Source organism: Aquarana catesbeiana, linkage group LG02, assembly GCF_042186555.1.
Source record: "Aquarana catesbeiana isolate 2022-GZ linkage group LG02, ASM4218655v1, whole genome shotgun sequence".
NCBI lineage: Eukaryota > Metazoa > Chordata > Amphibia > Anura > Ranidae > Aquarana > Aquarana catesbeiana.
The window spans coordinates 357,481,636-357,497,265 of record NC_133325.1 but is presented as its reverse complement, the minus strand read 5'-3'; the positions used below and the strand labels follow the sequence as shown (position 1 = coordinate 357,497,265).

The following is a 15,630-nucleotide window of genomic DNA, read 5'->3' as shown; positions in this document are numbered from 1 at the left end:
AGCCATGCTTGTAACTGTCAGCCTTGCAATGGCTCATAGGACTTGTAGTTTTGCAACAGTTGGGGGGCCGACAGTTTGAGACCCCTGATCTAGACAAAGTGATCTCACGCAGAAGATAAATATCACTACAAATCAAACCTGTAATGGGATAATAAGAAATACCACTAAAAAATGATCTCCATGTGAATGAGTGAATAACAACAATAATATAAAATATATAAAAAAAAATACAATGTGCCAAAAATAGCAATATAGTGACCAAAATGTGCAAATAATAATTGCAGATGTGCAAAATAGCAATAAAGTATCAAAAATGTTCCTGAATTAATGTGAAGTAAAATGTGTCCCAAATCGAAGAAACATATAAATTAATAAATAGTGAGGATAGATAGTCCTCCGAATGGATGAAAATAGTTGAAAACTTTTGCTGTCCTCACATCCTGATGTAACTAGTAAACAGGATGTTGAAAGAAAAAGTGTCCATAATGTTCCTAAATGTTTCGTGAATAGCCTCTTAATGCTAAGGTCTCCCAGACCTTACCACCTTACCACATCTTCTTACCACATGAAAACAATTCCTTGTATGGTGGCTTGTGAGTAGGGATGAGCCGAACACCCCCCGGTTCGGTTCGCACCAGAACCTGCGAACGGACCGAAAGTTCGCACGAACGTTAGAACCCCATTGACGTCTATGGGACTCGAACGTTCGAAATCAAAAGTGCTCATTTTAAAGGCTAATTTGCATGGTATTGTCCTAAAAAGGGTTTTGGGGACCTGGGTCCTACCCCAGGGGACATGTATCAATGCAAAAAAAACTTTTAAAAACGGCCGTTTTTTCGGGAGCAGTGATTTTAATGATGCTTAAAGTAAAAAAAAAAAGTGAAATATTCCTTTAAATATCGTACCTGAGGGGTGTCTATAGTATGCCTGTAAAGTGACGCGTGTTTCCCGTGTTTAGAACAGTCCCTGCACCAAATGGGTAAAAAGGAAAAAATCTCATTTAAAACTGCTTGCGGGTTTAATGTAATGTCGGGTCCTGGCAATATGGATGAAAATCAGTGAGACAAACGGCATGGGTACCCCCCAGTCCATTACCAGGCCCTTTGGGTCTTGTATATATATTAAGGGGAACCCCGCACCCAAATTAAAATAAGGAAAGGTGTGGGGCCACCAGGCCCTATATACTCTGAACAGCAGTATACAGGCTGTAGGTTTGTTGTTAAGTAGAATCTCTTTGTAATTTTGAACGGGTACATTTTTAATGTGTTTAGCTCCAGCCAAAAAATCTTTTTTAAGCTTTTTGGAAAACATAGGGAAGGGTTATCACCCCTGTGACATTTGTTTTGCTGTCTTTCCTCCTCTTCAGAAGATTTCACCTCACTTTTTGTCCCAATGGATTGGAAAGCATCAGTGGAAAGGAGAAATGTTTTTCCCATATTAACTCTTACAGGAGAGAATTTCCCTTCCTAGGGGTAGATTTCACTTCCTGTTGTCTCCTTCCGTTTGCAAGTAGGAGTCGTTTGTAAGTTAGTTGTTTGAAAGTAGGGTCCTGCCCTATATACTCAGCAGAAATTTGGGCCTTAGGTGTTGCTGTGGCCACAACACTGTAAGCCCTCACAGGGCTCTGCTGTGAAATATTAGATCAAGAATTGTAATTACATGCCCCTGTTGAACAGGAGCTGAAAAATTAGGCCTTAGGCACTGGTGCTGGTGCCACAACACTGCAACCCCTCACAGACACTCTAGTTGGAATGCAGGAACGAGCCCTGCTGCAAAGTATTGCATCAAAAATTGTAATTACACGCCCCTGTTAAACAAGGGCTGAAAAATTGGGCCTTAGGCACTGGTGCTGGTGCCACAACACTGCAACCCCTCACAGACACTCTAGTTGGAATGCAGGAACGAGCCCTGCTGCAAAGTATTACATCAAAAATCGTAATTACACGCCCCTGTTAAACAGGGGCTGAAAAATTGTGCCTTAGGCACTGGTGGTGGCACCCAGAACCAAAAATGTTCTTACAAGCTATCAGCGTGATGATTGAGGAGGAAGAGGATAATTACTCAGGGATAGTCACTCAGCATCAGCATAGGCAGTCTTTGAAGGGATCTGAGATTTCAAAAAAAATTATTCGGTTACATCAGCATCAGGTGCTTGGTAGCTGGTGGTGATCCAAGACTCATTCATTTTTATGAAGGTCAGTCGATCGACCGAGTCAGTGGACAGACGCACCCTGTGATCGGTTACCACGCCTCCAGCAGCACTGAATGTGCGTTCCGAAAGAACGCTGGATGCAGGACAGGCCAGTAGCTCAATTGCATACTGTGCAAGCTCTGGCCAGTGATCCATCCTCAAGACCCAGTAACCCAGTGGATTTTCGGTGGGAAAGGTGTCCAAGTCTGATCTTGCCCCTAGGTATTCCTGCACCATGTAAAACAGACGCTGGCGATGGTTGCTGGAACCGATCATACCTTGGGGCTGCGGACCAAAAAATTGTCTGAACGCATCGGTCAGACGGCCACCTTCTCCACCGCTCCTTCTTTGACTGACCGAAGCCTCAGCAACACGTTGTCCAGAAACAGGAGTTTGTAACCTCCCAGTCTCTGGGAACGCGTTGCACAGACCTTTCTGCAAGGCCTCCCGAAGATGTTTCATCCTCTGCTCCCTCTGCGATGGCAAGATAAGGTCCGCAACCTTACCCTTGTAACGTGGATCAAGGAGGGTTGCCAGCCAGTATTGGTCCTTCTCCTTGATACCACGAATACGAGGATCCTTACGCAGGCTTTGCAGGATCAGGGAGGCCATGCAGCGTAGGTTTGCTGAGGCATTCGGTCCGGAGTCCTCTGGGTCACTAAGGACGACATGGTCCGCAGCCACCTCCTCCCAGCCACGTACAAGTCCATGTGTTTCTTGGGACTGATCCCTTAAAGACTGCTGCTGATGCTGAGTGCCAGGCTCCACCTCCATACTGACACAATCTTCCTCCTCCTCCTCCTCCTCTTCCTCCTCGTCCTCTTCCTGTGTGATCGGCGGGCACGCAGGAACACTGTCTGGATAAAGGGGGCCTTGAGAGCTAAGGAAGTCCTCCTCTTCCTGCCTCTGTTCTGCCTCAAGTGCCCTGTCCATTATTCCACGCAGCGTGTGCTCCAACAGGTGGACAAGGGGGACAGTGTCACTGATGCATGCACTGTCACTGCTCACCATCCTCATGGCCTCCTCAAATGGTGACAGGACAGTGCATGCATCCCTGATCATGGCCCACTGGCGTGGGGAAAAAAAACCAAGCTCCCCTGACCCTGTCCTGGTGCCATAGTCGCACAGGTACTCATTGATGGCCCTCTGCTGCGTGTGCAGCCGCTGCAGCATGGCCAACGTTGAGTTCCACCTGGTGGGCATGTCACAGATTAGGCGGTTCTTGGGCAGGTTAAACTCCTTTTGGAGGTCCGTCAGCCGAGCACTGGCATTATATGACCGGCGGAAATGCACACAGACTTTCCTGGCCTGCCTCAGGACATCCTGTAAGCCCGGGTACCTGCCCAAGAACCGCTGCACCACCAAGTTAAGGACGTGAGCCAAACAGGGCACATGGGTCATTTGTCCCTGTCGGAGGGCAGAGAGGAGGTTGGTGCCATTGTCGCAAACCACCATTCCTGCCTTAAGTTGGCGTGGCGTCAACCACCTCTGAACCTGCCCCTGCAGAGCTGACAGAACCTCTGCCCCAGTGTGGCTCCTGTCCCCCAAGCACACCAGCTCAAGCACCGCATGGCATCTTTTGGCCTGCGTACTTGCGTAGCCCCTTGAACGACTACGGAGCACCGCTGGTTCCGAGGAAGAGGCCATGGAGGAAGAAGAAAAGGAGGGGGTGGAGGAGAGAGGTGTGTCACAATCATTAGCATTTTGGAGGCGTGGTGGCGGAACAACCTCCAACACTACTGCACCTTGTCCTGCATCCTTCCCAGCTGCCAGCAGAGTCACCCAATGCGCCGTGAAACTTAGGTAACGTCCCTGTCCATGCCTGCTGGACCATGAGTCAGCGGTAATATGCACCTTACCGCTGACCGCCCTGTCCAGCGAGGCATGGATATTGCCTTCCACATGCTGGTAGAGAGCCGGAATTGCCTTCCGTGAGAAAAAGTGGCGTTTGGGTACCTGCCACTGAGGAACCGCACATTCCACAAACTCACGGAAGGGGGCAGAGTCTACCAACTGAAAAGGCAGCAGTTGAAGTGCTAGCAATTTTGCCAAGCTAGCATTCAACCGTTGAGCATGTGGATGGCTGGGAGCAAACTTCTTTCGGCGGTGCAGCAGCTGGGGCAGGGAAATTTGCCTGGTACAATCTGACGTCGGTATACCAAAATCAGATTGCCCACAAGTACGTGGCTGTGACACACCTAATTCTACACCTTCATTCCTCTCAGTGCAGGTCTCAGAGAGGACTGAAGGTCTAGTGGGGTTGGAAATCTCAGCTGATGAGGAGCAAGCAGAGGTCCTCTTTGTTCTTTGGTGTGGGTCTTTTAGATACGCTTGCCAACGAACTGCATGGCAGGTCAACATATGTCTGGTCAAGCGGGAGATGTTTTGGCCACGCGAGATACGCTTGAGACATATGTTGCAAATAGCAGCGGTGCGATCTGATGCACTCGTCTCAAAAAAGGCCCACACCAAAGAACTTTTTGAATAACGCGCAGAGACTGCAGCGCCCTGCACATGTGGAGCTTTGGGGTGTGATGCAGTCAATGTGCTGCCCTTAGGCTGGCCCCTGGAGGGCATCCTGCCTCGTTGGTGATGTGCCGCCTCCTCCTCCTCCTCTCTCCTATCAGGCACCCACGTTGAGTCAGTGACCTCATCATCCCCTCCCTCCTCATCACTGGAGCAAACCTGGCAGTATGCTGCAGCAGGGGGAGCATGACTGCCAGATTGCTGTCCTTCTTGGGCACCCCCTCTGTCCGTGCTCGTGTTACTGCCTTCATCGAGCTCAGTATCATTATCAGAGCCTTCCAAACGCTGGGCATCCTCCTGGAGCATGTACCCAACACTGTGGTCAAACAGTTCGAGGGACTCCTCAGGAGGACATGGTGGGGCTAGGGAAGGAGTTACTGATGACATTGAGCCAAGGGAAGAGGCCGCTGCTTTGCCAGACAAAGTACCCTGGGCATGGGTGAGAGAGGATGAGGAGGATGAGGACGGCTTGGTCATCCACTCGACCAAGTCTTCCGCATGTTGCGGCTCAACATGGCCAGCTGCCGAAAAAAAGGCCAAGCGTGTCCCATGGCCACGTGCTGATGAGGATGCACTTTCTCCACGACCAGCACTAGACACAGAGCCTGCTTGCCCTCTCTTATTGGCTTGTGACTGTCTGCCTCTCCTTCTTGGCCTTCCAGACATACTAATGGCCTGTAGCTGCACTAAGCTGGGATATATATATATATATATATATATATATGTACTGATACTGCAGCTAGCAAAATCAACTGCCTGCCTGTAGTATGAGAACACCACCAACCTTCTACAGGTAGCTTTAGCTGAGCACTGTGAGGTGGACGCACCCCACTAACTTGTAGGTTTAGCTGAACACTGTGAGCAGGACGCACCCCACTAACTTGTAGGTTTAGCAGAACACTGTGAGCAGGACGCACTGCACTAACTGTAAATAGTCTAGCTGCCTGACTGTGGTACTAATAGGATCAAAAGAACACCAGCAATTTTCTTCAGGTAGCTGTATTTACTGTAACAAGACAAGCCTGCCTGTCAGTAAGAAGATAACAGGAACGGATCTAGCTGAACACTGTGAGCAGGACGCACCCCACTAGCTTGTAGGTTTAGCTGAACACTGTGAGGTGGACGCACCCCACTAACTTGTAGGTTTAGCTGAACACTGTGAGCAGGACGCACCCCACTAACTTGTAGGTTTAGCAGAACACTGTGAGCAGGACGCACTGCACTAACTGTAAATAGTCTAGCTGCCTGACTGTGGTACTAATAGGATCAAAAGAACACCAGCAATTTTCTTCAGGTAGCTGTATTTACTGTAACAAGACAAGCCTGCCTGTCAGTAAGAAGATAACAGGAACGGATCTAGCTGAACACTGTGAGCAGGACGCACCCCACTAGCTTGTAGGTTTAGCTGAACACTGTGAGGTGGACGCACCCCACTAACTTGTAGGTTTAGCTGAACACTGTGAGCAGGACGCACCCCACTAACTTGTAGGTTTAGCAGAACACTGTGAGCAGGACGCACTGCACTAACTGTAAATAGTCTAGCTGCTTGACTGTGGTACTAATAGGATCAAAAGAACACCAGCAATTTTCTTCAGGTAGCTGTATTTACTGTAACAAGACAAGCCTGCCTGTCAGTAAGAAGATAACAGAAACGGATGTAGCTGAACACTGTGAGCAGGACGCACCCCACTAGCTTGTAGGTTTAGCTGAACACTGTGAGGTGGACGCACCCCACTAACTTGTAGGTTTAGCTGAACACTGTGAGCAGGACGCACCCCACTAACTTGTAGGTTTAGCAGAACACTGTGAGCAGGACGCACTGCACTAACTGTAAATAGTCTAGCTGCCTGACTGTGGTACTAATAGGATCAAAAGAACACCAGCAATTTTCTTCAGGTAGCTGTATTTACTGTAACAAGACAAGCCTGCCTGTCAGTAAGAAGATAACAGAAACGGATCTAGCTGAACACTGTGAGCAGGACGCACCCCACTAGCTTGTAGGTTTAGCTGAACACTGTGAGGTGGACGCACCCCACTAACTTGTAGGTTTAGCTGTACACTGTGAGCAGGACGCACCCCACTAACTTGTAGGTTTAGCAGAACACTGTGAGCAGGACGCACTGCACTAACTGTAAATAGTCTAGCTGCCTGACTGTGGTACTAATAGGATCAAAAGAACACCAGCAATTTTCTTCAGGTAGCTGTATTTACTGAAACAAGACAAGCCTGCCTGTTAGTAAGAAGATAACAGAAACGGATCTAGCTGAACACTGTGAGCAGGACGCACCCCACTAGCTTGTAGGTTTAGCTGAACACTGTGAGGTGGACGCACCCCACTAACTTGTAGGTTTAGCTGAACACTGTGAGCAGGACGCACCCCACTTACTTGTAGGTTTAGCAGAACACTGTGGGCAGGACGCACTGCACTAACTGTAAATAGTCTAGCTGCCTGACTGTGGTACTAATAGGATCAAAAGAACACCAGTAATTTTCTTTAAAATACTGTAACAAGACAAGCCTGCCTGTCAGTAAGAAGATAACAGGAACGGATCTAGCTGAACACTGTGAGCAGGACGCACTGCACTAAATGTAAATAGTCTAGCTGCCTGACTGTGGTACTAATAGGATCAAAAGAACACCAGTAATTTTCTTCAAAATACTGTAACAAGACAAGCCTGCCTGTCAGTAGGAATATAACAGGAACGGATCTAGCTGAACACTGTGAGCAGGATGCACTGCACTAAATGTAAATAGTCTAGAAGATAACAGGAACGGATCTAGCTAAACTGAATACAGTGTATATATATATATATATGCAACACCTGGGATGCATATATATACACAATACACTTTAAGTGCAGCGAACTGACTGACTGTCCTGCCTAATCTAGCTAACTCAAATGAAATGACACTGTCTCTCTCTCTCTCTCTAAGCACACCGGAACACACTGCACAGGGCCGCCGTGCAGGCGGCCTTATATAGTGTGGGGCGTGTACTAAATCCCCTGAGCCATAATTGGCCAAAGCCTCCTTGGCTTTGGCCAATTATGGCTCTCTGTTAAGGCGGCGCTGTGATTGGCCAAGCATGCGGGTCATAGTGCATGCTTGGCCAATCATCAGCAAGCAATGCACTGCAATGCCGCAGTGAATTATGGGCCGTGACGCGCCACACGAATTTGGTGCGAACGGCCCATATCGTTTGCAATTCGGTGAACGATCGAACAGCCGATGTTCGAGTCGAACATGGGTTCGACTCGAACACGAAGCTCATCCCTACTTGTGAGCATTATTCCCGCTGTGTGTACTGGCATTTCCTTTGAACTATCTAGGTTATTTGAGCGGATCTTCTTAATTATTGGGGGAATACCTTGAGAACCCACCTACCCATAGAAGATTGTGGAGATCTTTGTTTATGTATGGATGCTATTTACTTCTACTATTAAGGTGAGAGTTCTGGGAGACCTTAGCATTAAGAGGCTGTTCACGAAACATTTAGGAACATTATGGACACTTTTTCTTTAAACATCATGTTTACTGGTTACATCAGGATGTGAGGACGGCAAAAGTTTTCAACTATTTTCATCCATTCAGAGGACTATCTAGCCTCACTATTTATTAATTTATATGTTTCTTCGATTTGGGACACATTTTACTTCACATTAATTCAGGAACATTTTTGATACTTTATTGCTATTTTGCACATCTGCAATTATTATTTGCACATTTTGGTAACTATATTGCTATTTTTGGCACATTGTATATTTTTATATATTTTATATTATTGTTGTTATTCACTCATTCACATGGAGATAATGTTTTGTGGTATTTTTTATTATCCCATTACAGGGTTGATTTGTAGTGATATTTATCTTTTGCGCAAGATCACTTTATCTAGATATAGTACATCAGGAGAGAGCGTCCTGTCAACATCGGAAGAAGACCAGGCCAATGCTAGCAAAAGAGCAGAAGATAGCAGAGGAGCCCGGCAGAAGACACAGGAGAGCGGGAGAAGAACCGGAGACCGGGAGAAGAGGCCAGAGAGCGGAGAAGTCGGAAGAGACTCCTCCAAGTTGGAAGAGACCCCCGGAACTGCCTAATATATTACTTTAAAAACCGGTCTAGTGTGGTTTTTTTTACACTTTTTTTCCCCCAGGTGAATGGGTAGGGGATACAATGTACCCCATACTCATTCACATCGTGTGGGAGGATGGGATCTGGGGGCCCCCTTATTAAAGGGGGCTCCCGGATTCCGATAAGCCCCCCTGCCCGCAGACTCCGACAACCAATGGCCAGGATTGTCGGGAAGAGGCCCTTGTCCTCATCAACATGGGGACAAGGTGCTTTGGGGTGGAGGGGGGCCGCAGGGCATCCCCCTGCCCCAAAGCACCCACTCCCCATGTTGAGGGCATGCGGCCTGGTACGGTTCAGGAGGGGGGGCACTCGCTCGTCCCCACCCCCTTTTCTGACCGGCCGGGCTGCGTGCTTGAATAAGGGTCTGGTATGTATTTTGGGGGGACCCCCATGCCGTTTTTCGGTGTAGGGGGTTCCCCTTAAAATCCATATCAGACCGAAGGGCCTGGTATGCTCTTGGAGGGAGAACCCATGCCGGTTTTTTATTTAAAATTTGTCGCGGAGTTCCCCCTCAAGATCATCAGAGCACAAGTCACATGCCAAAGTCGGATCAGGCATGACGGCGACCAAAGCAGTGCAGGGAGCATTTTCAAAGTCAGACCGACTTGTGTCAGACCAGTTAAGATGGCTCCCATAGGGAAACATTGATTTTCCCACGTCATGTGACATGAGCTCCCAATGTCGGAGCGTTTGTCTCACCACTGTGAACCCGGCCTTATTGTCAAAGCTTAATTGAACAAGCTGAAGTTAAAAACTGATTGACTACCATGCACAGCTGCACCAGAATCCAAGCGCTCCAGTTTTAGTAAATCCCCCCTAATGCGTTAAAATGACATGTTTGAAATTAAATAACGTTTATTTGCAACAAAACTCTGAATGTAAATCTTGAGCACTTGCTTAAAGTTTCATTATTTTAAAGGTGTTGTTCGGATTCAGAAGTCTCTCAAGCGAAAGAAAAGAGATACATCTACAATAGTCACAGAGTAAGTTCTCCAACTAATAAGGTAGTTTGAATTGCCACAATTTACTTGCTCTGTAAATGTTTGTTCTCGTATACCAGTCTATAGAAAAGGGTAAGAGGTCCTGGAAGTAAAATGACCAAGTCAGGTGATGCATTGCATAGCCTACTTCCTAGTTAAGTTACTTCAAAGGTTTAGATATGCTCATATTAATTTATTATGGCCATTGGAATGAATGAACACGTAAGCGTGCTCAACGTTTAGGCAGGCAGCATTACTCTTCTAATATGCCTGTAAACCCCTATGTGCGCATGGCTAACATAGTGGTACATTTACAGGCTGAAAAAAAAAAAATTATTAAGCACCTGTAAAAGTGGCTTTTTTATGCTCTGTGTGCATGTCCCTATACATAAGAAAGCAAAAGATTTTTCCATTTATCTCCACAGTATTACAGGCAAGATTGTATAGTGTGATCCTACCTGGAAGGCTTTAAAACACAAGGTTCTGTGCAATGTTTCTACAGCCTACTCTATACACATTCAATATGAAACGTACATTTGTATATAGGTTTCAGTCCATTTCCCTAATTGCTTTGCAATATTGTTTCGAACTGCTGTCAAAATATATTATAGCACCCTGCGATTCATTGAAGTTCTTCCATACAAAAACCATGTGAGCTAATGAGGTGGTCACTATATAACATGCACCCACATGTACTGCTATTCCAAAGTTACTTAATAGGCCATTTCCTCCTTTTTCGCCCACTTTACAGTACGGTGTACCGTGCATAATCACAATGAGAAGAAAGTGATGCAATTTTACAATCAGTTTTTAAAACATTCTGCTCACAGTATGAGGAAGTATCCTCAAACATATGACTCTCAGGCAATCCTTTGGTATTTGGATGCCTATGACTAATACAAATAACAATGTGACTTAACCACTTCAGTCCCGGAAGGTTTTACCCTCTTCCTGACCAGAGCACTTTTTACAATTTGGCACTGAATCGCTTTAACTGGTAACTGCGCGGTTGTGCAATGCTGTACCCAAACAAAATTTGCATTGTTTTTTTTCCCACAAATAGAGCTTTCTTTTGGTGGTATTTGATCGCATCTGCGGTTTTTATTTTTTGCGCTATACACAAAAAAAGAGCGACAATTTTGAAAAAAAAAATTTTTTTACTTTTTGCTATAATAAATATCCCCAAAAATGTTTTTTAAAAACACATTTTTCATCAGTTTAGGCCAATATATATTCTTCTACATATTTTTGGTAAAAAAAAATCGCAATATGCATATATTGATTGGTTTGCGCAAAAGTTATAGCATCTACAAATTAGGGGAAAGATTTAAGGCATTTTTATTTTATTTTCTTATTTTTTTTTACTAGTAATGGCGGTGATCTGCGATTTTTAGCGGTATTGCGGGACCATTAACATTTGTACAGGGATCAGTGCTCTAAAAATGCACTGATTACTGTGTAAATGACACTGGTAGGGAAGGGGTTAACACTAGGGGGCGATCAAGGAGTTAAATGTGTGTTCCCTCAGTGTGTTCTAACTGTATGGGGATAGGACTGAGTAGGATAGGAGACATTTCGCTGTTCACACACACAAATCCGTGTGCTGGCGCAAGTGCACGTGATCGCGACCGCCGGCCACACTCATTGGGTCCCCCGACATGCAGCGCGTGCCTTCTAGCGGCTCTTAAAGGAGATATATATTGGGTTTTGCACAGCAGTGCCATTGTGCCGCAGTGTGTGTGTATATATATACATATATATATATATATATATATATATATATATATATTATTTATATGCGCAAGTCGGTCTGGAACTGGTTGAAGCAAACCTGTCTCCTAAAAGAACACCTTCTTGTCTGTGTTCCCAGGCACTTTCCAGAGTGTGGGGACACATGACATTCCTCCCACACTCCCTAATTCAGCACTTTGTGCCTTAAAGTGTTACCAAACCCACAACAGTAAAATCAGTCTGTATATGCAGTAAAGCATGCTTGTTATACTCACGGTGGAATCGAAGGGGTTAATCCTCCGCATTGTGTAAAAAGGCTGTTTGATCCTGTCTTCTCTGATCCTCCCCTTCTTCCACTATCCCCAATCCATCTCCTGATAAGACAGAGCCTTTGGAGTCATTCTGCACATGCTCAGTTTGATGTGTATTACTTTTTCTTGCATGTGATCAGCACAGGGCCAATCAGCACTGTCCAGACAGAGGGTCAGGGGTACTGCAGCCTCATAGGACAGTTATAGGAGAATGAAAAATCCACCTACAAGCTTTAACCAGACACTGATAGAAGTCAGAAGACTGCTATATACTGCAGAAGAGAAAAGGTATTTAGCAGTTTATATTTACTAAAATAATTGCATTTCCATGTTCTGTGTACTGTGGGAGATCAGATATAGTGAATGCGGGGTCCGGGGTTTAGTAACACTTTAATGACCAATCACCAAACCTCAATGCTGTGCCGTCACATGAGAGTTGGGGATGCCTACCAATTCTTTAGCAAGCTGTTGCTGCAATAGTGACAGGTTCTTATAGTGGGGCAGTAAACTGTACCAACTTTGCTGCATGTGTCAGTAATGTTTCCTACTGACACAAATACTTTCCTGAATTAGGCGCAGGTAGTTCTTAAGAAAACTACCACCAGAAAACTGTCATTAGGACTTTATTGAATTCCCCAAAATTTGTTTTTTACTTAAATGTTTGGAATTTCTCAGAAATAAAATGGGATCTAGCTAAATGGGAAGGTTAAATATATGAATACGGATGTTGCTAAAGACATCAACTTCACCTATTACCGTATGCAGTCATACACATTTTACTTATTACAAGTTCCTAGCTATATTTGAATTGCCTGGAAATATACCAATGTGGATTATAAATACCTTTTTTTTCATCAGCAGTTAGAGCAAACTTGTGCCTTTTATCTGTGTCTGGTTAAAACTTGTAGAAGGAGTTTTCATTCTGCTCTGACTGTCCTATTAGAATGCAGGGCCCTTGACCCTCTGTCTGGACAGTGCTGATCACATGCACTCTCCCAAGAAAAAAAAAACTCCTCCAGCAATACACACCAAACTGAGCATGTGCAGCTTGTGCCCTAGCCTTTGTTTTATCAGGAGATAGATTGGGGACAGTGGAAGAAGGGGAGGAACAGAGAAGATAGGATCAAACAGCCTTTTTACACAATGCAGATGATTAATCGCTTAGGTTCCACAGTGAGTATAACAAGCATGCTTTACTGCTTATACAGACTGATTTTACTGCTGTGGGTTTAGTAACACTTTAACCCTCTTTGAAAAAACAAAAATGTTGGGAAAGGGTCAAGGCTGCTGAAAGGAGACACACGCTTTTGAATGTATCCTAACTTGCTGAAAATGTTGTTTGATTGGTCAGTGAAAGCATGTTTTTCTTCTTTTCAGAAAAAGCATAAATTTCTCATCAGGACCATCTAAAGTCAAATTACCAAATCGGACAGAAAGAGATTTTGGTAAATATGTTTTATTAGATGCCCTGGTATAAGTCATATAACACCTGCTCTTTTACAAAGAAGAGCAGTGTTTGCATGAATTCTGTGTTAAGAGAATTTGGAATAATGATGTGTTGAAAATATGGAAAATAAAATTAAAGAAAATCAATTAAATATATTCTCAAATATCAGATTTTTTTTTTGTTTGTTTGTTTTCAGTCCTAACGCCACAGTTGTTGTTTTTTCATGAAAATAAACGATTGAAGGTCCCTTTTGACTTGAAGTAATAGAGATGTTTAGGTCTTTGGGACAAGGATTGAAGTGGAACTTTACCCATAACAACTTGATAAAAATAATTTTCCAGAGCCACCCTGCCTTTGGCCAATCATGGCTCTCACAGCACCTCGTGCTGTGATTGCCCAAAGCATACAGGTCAGGTGCATGCTTTGGCCAATCAGCAGCTGTCAATGCAGTAGGCTGTTAGCAGATTGGCTTCTACAAATTCAGCACAGTGCCTAAAAATAGAGAGCAACTGAGCATGTGCAAAGCAGGGTGAGACCGTGTATTGCTGAATTTTAAAAGTATAGACATTTTTTTATATATATTTTACGTAGCTGCAAAAGGAGCCAGCCTGAAGTCATCTTAAGGACTTAATTTTCTGACTAAAGTTCCACTTTAAGTTCGTTAAACAGGGTGGGATTCGGTTGTATTTGATCATCTATGCTCTAAATCACACACTTTTATCTTCACCAGCTATTTCTGAAATTCCCATTACAGTCTTACCACCTAAAACGTATGCTATGATACAAAAGGGGTCTCCACAGTTGCCTCCACGGGGCTTATGTAAGTATTAATATATTTGTTTTATTTGGGGTTTGTACAACAGTATCAGTCTGAATATATACTTTCTTTGTGTTTGTTACAGATCCTAAGCATAATGCCAAGGAAGAAAATATAAATTCAGGTATAACTAACCCAAATGACAGATATTTGTATGCATCTTATGATTCTGTAGGCAGCATTTCATAAATTAAAGTGATTGTAAAGACAGAAGGTTTTTTTTATCTTACTGCATTCTATGCAGTAAGATAAAAAACCTTCTCTGTGCAGCAGCCCACCTCACCCCCCTAATACCTACCTGAGGTCCCTCTAGATCCAGCGATGTTGCAGGAGTTTATCGGCTGCCCCGGACACCCCCCTAATGGCTGAGACAGCAGCGTGGCACGATTGGCTCCCGCTGCTGTCAATCAAAGCCAATGAGCCAATGAGGAGAGAAAGGGGACGGGGCCAGGTAGCGGCTCCATGTCTGAATGGACACAGGGAGTTGTGGCTCGGCTCAGGTTCCCACATAGCAAGCTACTTGCTGTGGGGGCACTCAACAGGAGGGGGGGGCCGGGAGCACCAAAGAGGGACCGGAGAAGAGGAGGCTCTGGGCTGCTCTGTGCAAATCCACTGCAATAGAGCAGGAAAGTATAACATGTTTGGTATTTTTAAATAAAAAAATAGACTTTATTATCACTTTAACTATTCTGAGGCAGCTGCAGCAGGTAAAAAATTCAAAAGGGGAACTGTAGTTTATAATGCATTTTAGATAAAACTGGATATGCATAACAGGCAGAAAAACGAACGTTTTCAGAAGGGGTCTACAAAACCATCCCAGTACATTTCCCTTGATATAAACATTATTTTAAATGTCTGTTAATATATTAAAAACCTTGTTTTGCGTACTGATTGTAGTTATGTACAGTATGTATAGGTAATAATGGGTCGATTTTAAAGAGCATAAAATTTAAATGTTAGATTTGAACGAACGCTGGCAGTGAGCTCCCTAGCTCAGCTTACACTTTTCTTATCCATATTGTTACACTCGCTGTAAAATGTATTATTTAGAAATAGGACCTTGTAATAAATGCAGAAGGTGAGAGGCCCTGGGAAACAGGCTACCAGGATCTAGACACCAGTTGCTATTTAGTAGGTGAGTCAACTACCAAACCTCTTTTGACTCCTCAAATTTCTCTTCACAAAGTGGTAGAATCCTATAGTTCAGGGATCTCCAAACTGTCAAAACATAGGGCCAATTTACTGACCTTCAGACTTTTTTGGGGGCCGGACTGTAGCCAGTGGGAGTAGGTAAAATTACATAATTGGTGGAGAATTTGTTCTCCATCTCTGGTGTCAGTGGGAGGAATAGTACCACATTGTTGGTGTCAGTGGGAGGAATAGTACCCAAGGGCCAGATTTGGAGACCCCTGATATAGTTCATTAAATTATATAACACAATAAATCAATATAACCCAACAGGTTATTGTGAGAAGGGACTGAACCAAACAAAAAGC

General features: G+C 44.5%; 1 protein-coding gene across 7 annotated transcripts in view; it reads left to right on the top strand.

Annotated features, from left to right (window-relative positions):
• Positions 1-15,630, top strand: part of SCIMP (SLP adaptor and CSK interacting membrane protein) — a 72,551-nt gene that overhangs the window by 19,406 nt on the left and 37,515 nt on the right. For 6 of the 7 annotated variants that reach the window (XM_073615017.1, XM_073615016.1, XM_073615013.1 and 3 more), the window contains 4 exons: positions 9,768-9,831; positions 13,248-13,315; positions 14,048-14,137; positions 14,220-14,258. In XM_073615017.1, the coding sequence (XP_073471118.1) occupies positions 9,768-9,831; positions 13,248-13,315; positions 14,048-14,137; positions 14,220-14,258 (261 nt within the window). Of the gene's footprint in view, positions 1-9,767; positions 9,832-12,005; positions 12,159-13,247; positions 13,316-14,047; positions 14,138-14,219; positions 14,259-15,630 lie in introns of those variants that run through there. The other variant, XM_073615018.1, reaches the window with a different exon arrangement.